The sequence below is a fragment of the Sphaeroforma arctica genome, assembly GCF_001186125.1.
Source record: "Sphaeroforma arctica JP610 unplaced genomic scaffold supercont1.320, whole genome shotgun sequence".
NCBI lineage: Eukaryota > Ichthyosporea > Ichthyophonida > Sphaeroforma > Sphaeroforma arctica.
In genome coordinates, this window is record NW_014040238.1 from 54,391 (window position 1) to 65,533 (window position 11,143).

An 11,143-nucleotide genomic window follows, 5' to 3' on the forward strand; every position below is an offset into this window, starting at 1 on the left:
GAAAGTACTAAAGCTCGATAATGGCGCGTATTTAGACAAAAACTTTTCATACGCAAGTTGAAAGAGCAGAATTTCTCTCATACCTGTCTGAAGTCAAACGAACCAACCAAGATTGTTAAAATCGGAAACGCAAATATCAAACAAGATAGCAAACAATCTTAGGTTGTTAATTGACAAAATCAAAACGGTCGAAGTTGTGAATCACTACAAGAGGTTTACCCCAAAATGGTAATTGCATACTTTGAAAAGATTAAAACGAAGATTGATAATGTGGGAATGTACCGTTGTACATGTACTCGTGCATATGATGTGTGTTCCGATTATAGCAAGAACCTGAAAAAGATGTCCATACGCAGTCCAAATAGAGTAACTATGTTCTTTATCACTCAGTTATTAAATACCAATGTGAATGATCCACAAGCAATCGTCCGTCCTCAAGCATAAGACGTAATTGCAGTTGTAGGACCCAATGGTTTTAACGCCTTATCATTGTTTCCAATTGTTGCTAATACCTACGGTTGATCATTCATGCTTATCTGTCACTCACGATTCATATGTATTTTTATACGACCTCGCTATGTAATGACAATGTAATAATATAATTTGCTGGTAGGAACCCATAATTTTAAAGAGCTACACCCTCTTAATCCTAACTATGCCCAATATAGTGACTCTTTGGTATAAGTATCGAATCATTGGTTTAGTCCCTACCTTGGGCTGTGTCGGTATATACTGAAATCAAATTAAAGGAAGTATGTATAAACGTATGTGAACGGCTGGAGCTGTTTTAGATTATATCCCACGGGGGGTTTAAACAGTTGAAATATTAGATTTGATACTCTGCTCCTTGAAAGACGTACCATTTCGGCGTGCAAAAATGTCATGAAAACTTTAAATGTGGAAGGATCGAAGTACTACACTGGACTCAGATGCCTGTGTGTAAAATTTAACTTTGGACTTGGCAGTATGATCTAAGATGGCGTTGAACCCTCACATCGGACAGCTAAATCAGAATGGGGAATCTTGGAAGTTATTCCTGGCTCGAATGAACTACCTTCAACAATAGACTCAAGAGCCCGTGAATGAAATTCCACAGCAGTAGGTCTGCACTAAAAAACATAAACTTAAAAAACATGAATTTTCCAACCCTTCTTGAATATGACATCAACACAATTTGCAACAAATATTGCGTGCATAACCATTGAAAATATTCAGAGGTTGACAATGTTCAAAGAGTGATGACAGTACGACCCAATCACCAAAACGAGCCTCAAACGCCCAATCACAATATATATCCCAAAGCTTCCAGACAACATGCACCAAAATTGCCAGCAATACCAAGCAATGTCCAGGCCGCACTTCCACAGGAAACTCTTCATTCAGCAATGCACAATTTGCAGCAGGACTACATAAAGACACCAGCACGCGCAAAACTGCCCACCAAAAAATACATAGACCACTCACCCCGCACTCTGACAGGTCGAAATACCGAGGCATGACGCAATGACGCTTCGACTCTGATTGTCCGACTTCATAAAATTTACCGGGAACGCGATGGTCACGGCCATGCGCGTATTAGAAAAATCTCAACTATATTTATATGCAACAACGACGTATGTATGACCGACCACAGGAACCTCCCACATGTTCCATACAAGCTGCGTGACACCTCGGCTACTACCCAACTATCTGGCTTTGTCACCGCCTCTACAAGTTATTTTGCTAGTTGACCTGTCCGAGGTTTGCTGCCAGCACCTTTCAGACAAAAATACAATTTGGCGAGATTTAAGACAAAAATAAAATTGTGGCGAACGGTTTAAGTTTTATAGCAGATACAGTCTGAAGGTTTTGCAACAGAGGTAAAACTCCATATGCAAAGACTTTCTCTCTCAAGGCGTTTACAATCCTAAAAGAATAAAGTAGTGGAATACTGTACTCCTTCATACGCATTCCTGCTAATGGCGCATTACAATTCTCTCACATACCAGACTTTAAACACAATCGTCCCAAAATCTACACGCTTTTTTTGCCCAATCACACAAGTTAACTAATCATCACACTCACATACACAAGTTTCAATATTCAATAGTGTGAATCATCAACAAAAACCGACAGCTACCAGGGGTGTCGAATAGCTCTGGTTGTCTGTCTGGCTGCACCGTTTCTATTCGAGGTTTGCAGCGCATGTTTCCGGTACTCACAAGTCCGTCGACTTAGCATGGCGGCAAATACAACTTTGGTGAACGGTGCAAGTCTTTATATGAGATATGGTAATTTGTGATTTTACACACTTTCGCGTTTACATTCAACTAGTTCCGTACAAATATATCCATGCCCACTGTCCACTGATAGGGTGGAAGTTCTAATGGTCAGATTTATTAGGGAACCACTATTACTTGATATACCGTGTCACTGCAGCTTGTCGCAGATGATGAGTTACCATGCAGGTCGTGTATGTTTATTTTTTGTTGCGGTGAGCGAGATGTATGCACAACTTGTCTTTACTATGATCATATCAGAATTGCGGCAAATCTCGTGAGATAAACATTTCCCCCAAATGGCTAATCAAATCTGTTGCAAAAGTACTTTAGAACAATACCGTAGCCCTAGGCAGCTATATTTAGTCTTTTCTGTTTGGGTTGAATTTTAGTGTTGCCATCAACCTCTACGTCAGTTTGTGATACATATGTCACAGTCGATGGTCTTTCGTTCTTCATTTTATTTAATCATAGGTATTATTAGAGTCAAGAATGATATACATAACTGTTGCAGCCAAAATTTCCTGTCTGTCGTCCTTTAAAGATTTCGCGGGCTGATGTCTATCGGAATAATTTGAGTTTGATACCATGATACCATAAGACAGTAAAGCAGCATCCATAGTTTGGTCAGCCGTGCGGTCGCAATAAATGAGGGCAAACGAGGCGGCCCCGGTGAAAAATAGGAGAACACGGACGAGGGCATCAAAGTCTGCTTAAAAAGAGTTTACAAAGAAAGCTGCCAGCTGATTCAATGTACAGCTTCAATGTACAGCTATTGTGGGCGCGTCATGTTGGATGCAAATCCAAGTGCACCAAAAGAACATCGATACTTACCGGACAATACATAATCAAAACATGCCTATGAATGTTAGCGGTACCAAGCGTAGCTTTAGATGCTAAGGTGCTGACGTGAAATGCGTCGAGCATATAGTCATGTACTGTATATAGGCACATCATTTTGGGAGAGATATATATAGAGTCAGACATACACTTCAACTTTTCTACGATTGTTTTTTATCACACTCTTCCAATTGTTTTTGAGCTACAGAAATTAACTGTTTGGGTACCTGTGGGTTACATAGGAATGCCAGATTGAGGAACAATGAAGCAGTGCGGTTGAAAGGGCGTGATAAATGGCACAAAAGTGATTGTATGTCTGTCTACAGTATTCAAGACTACGGAGAGTGCCTAAACAAGTAGACGGACGTTTTCTGTGTGCGGTATTTTCGTTAAATATAGAGGCCGTAGCGTAGGAAACAGTGGCTGTATACTATTGGAGTGCGTGTTGGGGTTAAAGCTTTTGAATGGGGTAAGGCATACAATCGATATCAATGTAGTCGCCCCACATCAACCACCATTCTTTGAGCACAACGATCCAGCATAGATAGTATTTGTCAAAGTGCCAATAATGCTTCAACCATGATGTCTGTACGTTGCTGGATAAAAGGCATGTTAGGCTGCGATGTCTGTTGATGTGATATTGCTATGTCATTTAGAAGTATAGTGGAAAGGGCAGCGCGGCAGGCATGGGTCGACATCAGCTTTACCTAGTATTTTCAAGAATAAATTCTGCTGAGTATCTGACAATGTGAGTAAAGTTCTTATTTACAACGTGCACGTGTGATTGTTTAGCAATTTCATATTCAGCCTTGTAACTATATGCAAATGTCTATTTGAAAACGTGAAATAGTATTCATTACAGGATCTCAGTGTCTCTTGTTATATTTGTACATTTGATACAGAAATCTAAAAGTGCTTCATTTTGTCGCGTCACCGTTTTTTTTTCACGAAAACGGTGTTGCAGTACATAATTGCGTCGGGACTCAGTGTCTTTCAGTTCAAGAACCTCGAGCATGTATGTGATTGGGGTTGGTAGGTCTACCTATTTCTGGCTGTAGTTTGCCAAGGTCATAATTCAGAACTTTACTGAGATCCTCAATATATAGCAATGCGACACCGTAAAGTGGAAGTCGGCGAGTCAGATGTCGATACTCGATTTTGGTGCCGTAATAGTTGAGTATGGTCCAACCACCACTAGGGGTAGGCTTGGGCACAGTAGTAGCGAGCATAACACGAAAGGAAAGGACTCGAAAATAGGCTAATAATAACCTGTAGAGCCCCCTCAAAGTACTTTCTTAAAGCTTTCATTCCAACTAAAAATATGAAAAATAGAATGCAACAGAAGTGTAGTCGTGGATATGTGGGTTAGTCAGTGTCTCATAGAACATATACCGGGACGGACTATGAGCCGAAGGTAGGCCTGGCTGGTAGGGTGAAGAAGAAAATGGAGGACGAAAATTCTTCACTCTTGAAGAACTTGAACTTTTGAAGTCTCAAGACGTCTGCAACTCAACTTCTGAAATCTAAACATCTGAAATCTCAAGTCTGAACTTCTGAAGTCTGAAGTCTGAACTAGTGGCAACTCGCAATGAAAGTGAGCAGTAAGCCAGTATTAACAAACAAAAAATGATGTAAATATGTATGAGTTATGACTGTGTGGTGTTATATATGGTAGTCGTAAATATGTACATAAATATTTCAAGCGTGATTAATCATCAAATTGGTTTATAAGAAACTTAACTAGATTTTTCTCACATCGCCTAGTTACCTTATTATTCTCTATTTCTTAGATACGCATAATATGGAACTTTGCACTTATAACTAATCGTTCTTTTCAGTATATATTATTCAGAAAATACTAAATAAACTTTAGTCATTCAGAGTACAAAGTTATAGGCGTTGTTAAGTTATGGGCTCTCTTTTTAAAGGTCTATTTACTTTCGTATCATGCTCGGCTCAGGAGACAACTCAGCCTCCGGCTCCAATCGTATTAAATGGACTCGCCTTTCACTGCAAGGCGACAACTATGATCGTTGGGATGCTGATCTCTACCTCGCAGCTCTAGGTGATTATGAAATGCTGTATGATGTGGAAAACGTGTTACTAAAGACAACATATGTTCCCCCTTTGTAGCACTTATTACTGTTGATCACAAGCAATCCACCACATCCGACAAGATGCTCATCGATGGTGGTGCTACTCTTAATTACCTCAATACTACAGCACTTCATTTATTAATACGCATCGAACGAGGATCTTTACCGTTAATTCTTGCCGACGACTCTAAAAGAACCATCAGCGTCCGAGACATTCTACCTGGACTAGGTCTTACATATCTGGACCCACTCTTAAAGCAGCCTCTCGTCTCCCAGAATTGTCTCCAAGATCACGGCTTCAAATTGAAGTTTCATTCTTCTCGTCCAGTATGTCAACTCTCTTACCGCTCTACCTCCATTGGTATTCCTTAACAACGTGGTGGATACCACGTTTCCTACGACACCCTGCGAACACTTCGCTCACACTTTGTCAAGCATACACTTCGGCTTTACAATTCCGGCCCAAGCTCGTTCCAACCACAATCCACCGGCAGCTTCGACTCCCTTGCTACCCGCGCCCCCAACTCAGTCCTTGACCGCATCTCTTCCTGTCACTCAGGCCCCGGATGCTACTAGTACGTCAACGGCACACCTACCTCCCGTCACTGCCACTCATGTCACGGGACATATTCTCCCTATTCCTTCCGTTACCTCATCTTCACGATTACCCCCTCCTAGCACACAAACCTATGACCAATACCATAGGAACAGTGGTCATCGTAGCAAAGAAACCACCGTTCGGATGGCAGCCAAAGATAATGTAACCCTCACTCATCCACCACCAATAGGTGTCAATTGTGAGGCCTGGATGCTCAATCATACTGATTGGCAGCAGGCTATGCCTTTCCTTGAATATGCCCCCACCATCGATGTTTGTGCGCCCGCCATCAACGCCCAGGTTCATCGCTTTGCAGGACCGGAGGGGGGCTGGTCAGCTGCTATTCCAAAGTCGATTACGTCAACGAGAAAGCATATGATAATCTCCGCTGGACTGATATTCATGATCTCCTAAAATTCAACGTCCGCCTGGAAACCACTCTAGCTATTAGCGTCCCGCTCCGACCATGCGCCCTTTAGTGGCCACTATTTATTTCGCGCATTCAGCGCAAAGTCTACAATATTCTTAACACCGCTACTACGTTCCTTCGCCATAGAAAGAAGGCAGTAGGCAAGCCGTCATGGATTTATACGTTAGTTGCCCTCGTTTGTCCCCTCCGATCCGCTGTTGCCCCATGTTCTAGCCTCCAGACCGCCATTACAAACGCCAGGGCTCATCCAGAATTCGCCAAACACTGTCCGATATGCCAAAGAAGGCAAGATGAAGAGTAAGCCTGTCCGACATGTTATTTCTGACACCGTTTATGGCCCCGCGGAGCAATTCCACGTTGACCTGCAAGGACCTATGCCCAAATTCCGTTACGGTAACCGTTATCTTATGAACATGATTGACGATGGCACTCGCTATGGTCTCCACTCGGGAATGAACAACAATGCAGATGTTACGCGTAAACTTCTCGCTTTATTGGTCCAGGTTCCAGCCCACTACAAAATGCATACAATGGTGGCAGACAAACGTACTCTTAAGCAGTACGTAAATTATAAACGTACTCTTAATAGTACGAGGAACTTAAGTTTCCTAAAATGGGTTTTAACGGTTTTTATTAATTAAATACCTTTTCCATTTTACATATCAGATATTTGGACAAGGCCATTATAAGGCCAGATTAAAATGCCAAAGATATGATTTGGACTAGTTCTATTAATAGAACTATATTGACTTCCAAATCTATTTATATCTGAATACTTCGGTAGCGAGATGGCACAACCGAATATAGGTTTCTAGGGACTAGTTAGCGTTACCTAGTTTAACCTCCATTCAGCCAACCAGATGTGCCAGTCTGATGAAGGCTAAGTCGGTAATTCTTGATAAGTGGCAAGTTATTGGTTAATGCACTAACTATGGACATCAAGAGGTTTTTTCTTTTTTTTCTTCTTTTTTTCTAAAGGTAGGATTTTATGAGTCTCTCGGATTCGCCCCAACGAAACATACCATAGTTTCTAATAGAGCGACAACGAAACACTAAATAAAATCCCTTCGGCGAAAACTGTACTGAGAGGATTATATATAGGCAATGTCTCAGCCTCACAATCCCTCAGAGTATTGCTGTTTTCACGAGCCATACCTAACTTTACCAAAAGACTCATTTCGGTTATTTACTTCGAATTCCATGATACTTAGACTTAACCTAAGCGTTTACTTACTCTAAGGCGTTAATATCGCCTTGATAGACCGAATCTTACACATATTTAAGTTAGCAAAGGTATTAATTACTTAGACTACTTAAACGTAAAGGTAGATAACTACCACAAAAAATTTCTTGTATAAGCGAGTCGTTAAGAGACCAGCTAGCAGTCATAAGTTAAGATTATGACCAAGAAAGACAATACTCCTTCTAAGAAGCCTAGAGCTGAAAAGAAGAGGCTGGAGAGAGACGCCGCTGCTGCTGCCGCATTTAACGCGACCACAGAAGAGGAAAATTAATCCGGAACCGAAATCATTGCTACTGGTATCAATAACCAGGACAATACAACAGATAAGGGTGAAGACACTCCATTAAGAGAGAAGTCCTCTGAAGAAAGAGCCCGCGGGCCAACTATTACGTCCGCTTCGAAGCTTACGTTTACGAAGCCAAGAAGCGACGCAAAAGGATCGGTTAAGACGATTCATACTAATCCTGATGAGAACACTCAGAAGGATCTAACTCCAATTACGGAGAAAGGAGGTAACCCTCTTAAGGGAGAGGATGAGAAGGAAAGCTCAGAGAGAATCAAACCAGCCATCGCACATAAGTAAGTTGATCGATGAGAACACTGAACATACGAATCAGTTAACTGCTCTTAAGAAGCGAATGACAATTGAGCAGGTAGAGAAGATGTATGAGTCAGGTGAGAAAGCAAAACGCTTACGCGAACATATTTCTCCCGGTACTACTCAAGCTCTTGAAAATTGGACCGCCCGTCAACTGGAAAAGCCAGTCACGGACGAGCCCAAACTATCAGGTTTTCTGATAGCCTTCGCGGATTTAAACCCCGAAGAGCAGACACTATTCACGCCAGGAGTATCCCCTGGACACGAGTATCCTATTCTCGAAGATATTATAAATCCCGAGACAAGAGAGAAGACTCAGCAGGAGCTTCCCCATTTGGAAAAGGCCCCACGCCATGTACCAAAGTCTACGGGATATATTCTCCCTATGCATCAAGACCCACAGGTGATTATACCACCTGAGCTTCACATTAACGAGAAGCGTAAATCTTCTACTATGAACTTTGGGGCACATTCTCGAGGCACTAAAGCTGCCCGTAGGCACGCCAACGACATCGAGTTTAATCGAGTCGATCGGTACGCTATTCATCAGTCTGCCGAAGATTTCCAATCTGAAGAGGTAACTGCGCCGTCGATGATTATACTCCGCAGATGGAGATAGCGCATGACTTACACAACGCTAGCGACCTCACCTACTACGCTAATCTAATCGCTATTAAGCAAAAGCGGATAGACCAACTACTGCAGGCTCAACGTGGGCAAGACCCCCGCGATAACCAGAAGTACAAGGGGCTGATCAGTCGACTTAAGTCGAACTGGGACGCCAACAACAATAAAGACGAGTTCATAAATAACCATGATCTCGATACCCTGACACGCACCTTAAATGCGTTCGCGGTAATGTTGGAGACAAATGATATCGCTCCGCAACAGTGGATAGCTGCGTTAATGCCGTCATTTGACCCTGAGGGTACAAGTTATATAACCCTACAGAGACATCTCCACGAACTAGACCAGGGTCAAAACTGGCCAGCAGTGTGTTGGTCAGTAACATCCTTGTTAAGTAAGGATATGCGCACTCCAGGGTTGAGCTCGATTTTAGCCGAGCCAGCACCAAACACTACCGTACAGAGCTATATATTGAAGCTCGATGCTGATTTGCAATGTCCCGATATTAAGAAGGACAAGATACAGCGATGGTACGAGTTCCTGGCTATGCATGTGTTCTGTAAGAACATAAGCAATAATGACCGAGAAAGTTTGTATGCTGAACTTAGACGTAAGTACGAAAACGAACCTCGAGATTTAGGTCATAAAACAAAGTTTTATCTGACCCGCCTTGAATGGGACAAGTTCTATCAAACTGAGTCCACTTTGTATTCTTCCTGTCGAGTAACCTCGCAGGCGAAGGCGGTTGTTAAGATACCACGGGAGCAGAACGATCAAGGGTACGTATCCAGGCAGACCTCAAACGAGAGACCCCAACATACACGTCCACGTGAATCCACTCAATTTACACGCCCTGTTAAGAAGGTGCGTGCGGAGCACAAGGAACCTGCATACAAGCAAGTCAAGAAATGTGCTGATGAGAAATGTGGTAATGACATGTACCAGTTAACCCCTAACGGTTACTGGAACGGAAAGCATGCCCATTCTTGTAAACACTATCTTCAAAATGCGATAAATGTGAGAAGACAATGCCTATCACGCTAAATCGTGTAACGTCAGACCCGACATTAAGTTGGACTGACGGTACTACCGGGTACAATTGTTATACAGACAGAACAACGACTCTTTAGATGAGCGTGTAATAATCCCTGTATATTGCAATGGAAATAAAATCCTTGCGTTGATTGATCCTGGTTCAGAAATTTCATGTATATCCGACCGCTTTGCATTAATGAAAGACATTGAAAGGCGCACTCAAACTACTCACCTAATCTTAGCGACCGCTTTGCATTTAAAATCTCCCTGGCCGATGATAGAAATATCACTACCCAAGCTGTGATAGTTAAGATGTCACAGAAGTACGACTTAATAGTCGGGATGAGTGACTTACTCACTCTAGGTATAGCCGTAACTGGTTTACCAAATAACATAGATCTATTAAAGGATCAATCAGACGATAACTGTCTGAAACCATAGATGCCCCCGTCAGACACAGTAAAGGCATTAATACCTGACTTTGCGGACAAAATCATGGATATGATTCTAGTAAATTAGAAGATAAAGATCACAGATTGGGCAAAATTCCGTTTTAACGACGGATATGTCAGCCTTGACTTAACTAAGGTAGACTTTACTAAGCTCAAATGCCCTTCAAGGAACTATGTTTTTTGGAGACACGAAGCTGTAGTTAAAGAACAAGTTGAGAAACGGTTATCCGATGCGGTAATCGAAATCAATTACCAACAAACGCCAGTTAACTTAGCATTGTTGGCAGTTGATCAACACAACTCTGACGGATCATTTAAGAAAGTCGGAGTATGTCTAGATATGAGTCCAATATATAAGTTATTGCCGACTCATAGTTTCCATCTCCCTCGTATAAACGAGTTACTGAGACGAATGGAAGGTGCTACGGTGTTTACATCCATAGACCTAACACAGGGGTATCATCAAATGCAAATTTGTGAACCCCATCGAAAGTACTTTAGTTTTACCTGAAAAGGTAAACAATACAGGGACAGAGGTGCACCTTTCGGGTTGCACTCCTTACCAGCATTCTTCCAATAAGTAATAGTGGAAATGTTTGCAGACATGCCTAACGTGCAAGTCTATATAGATGACCTAGTCATCTTTACTAAGACTAAGGGCGAACATGCCGCAGTAGTCAGGCGAGTCCTTCAGAGACTCAACGAACAAAACTTCAAGATTAACGAGAAGAAATGTCACTTCGCCATGAACGAAATACAGCTTTTAGGTTACCGTATATCTGGGGAAGGTATTAAAATTGACCCCGGTAAGGTGGAACACCTGTTAGATTGGAATAAATAATAGTGGAAATGTTTGCAGACATGCCTAACGTGCAAGTCTATATAGATAACATAGTCATCTTTACTAAGACTAAGGGCGAACATACCGCATTAGTCAGGCGAGTCCTTTCAGAGGTGGGACCTCTA

At 42.0% G+C, this 11,143-nt stretch overlaps 1 protein-coding gene across 1 annotated transcript; it reads left to right on the forward strand.

The window, feature by feature from the left end:
• Window positions 1–5,045: 5,045 nt before the first annotated feature.
• SARC_05167 (hypothetical protein) lies at window positions 5,046–6,226 on the forward strand (the record flags this gene model as incomplete). The annotated part of the gene is made up of 2 exons (XM_014300981.1): window positions 5,046–5,195; window positions 5,523–6,226. The coding sequence occupies 2 exons, from the start codon at window positions 5,046–5,048 to the stop codon at window positions 6,204–6,206; spliced, it is 834 nt and encodes a 277-aa protein (XP_014156456.1). The 3' UTR covers window positions 6,207–6,226.
• Window positions 6,227–11,143: the final 4,917 nt, after the last annotated feature.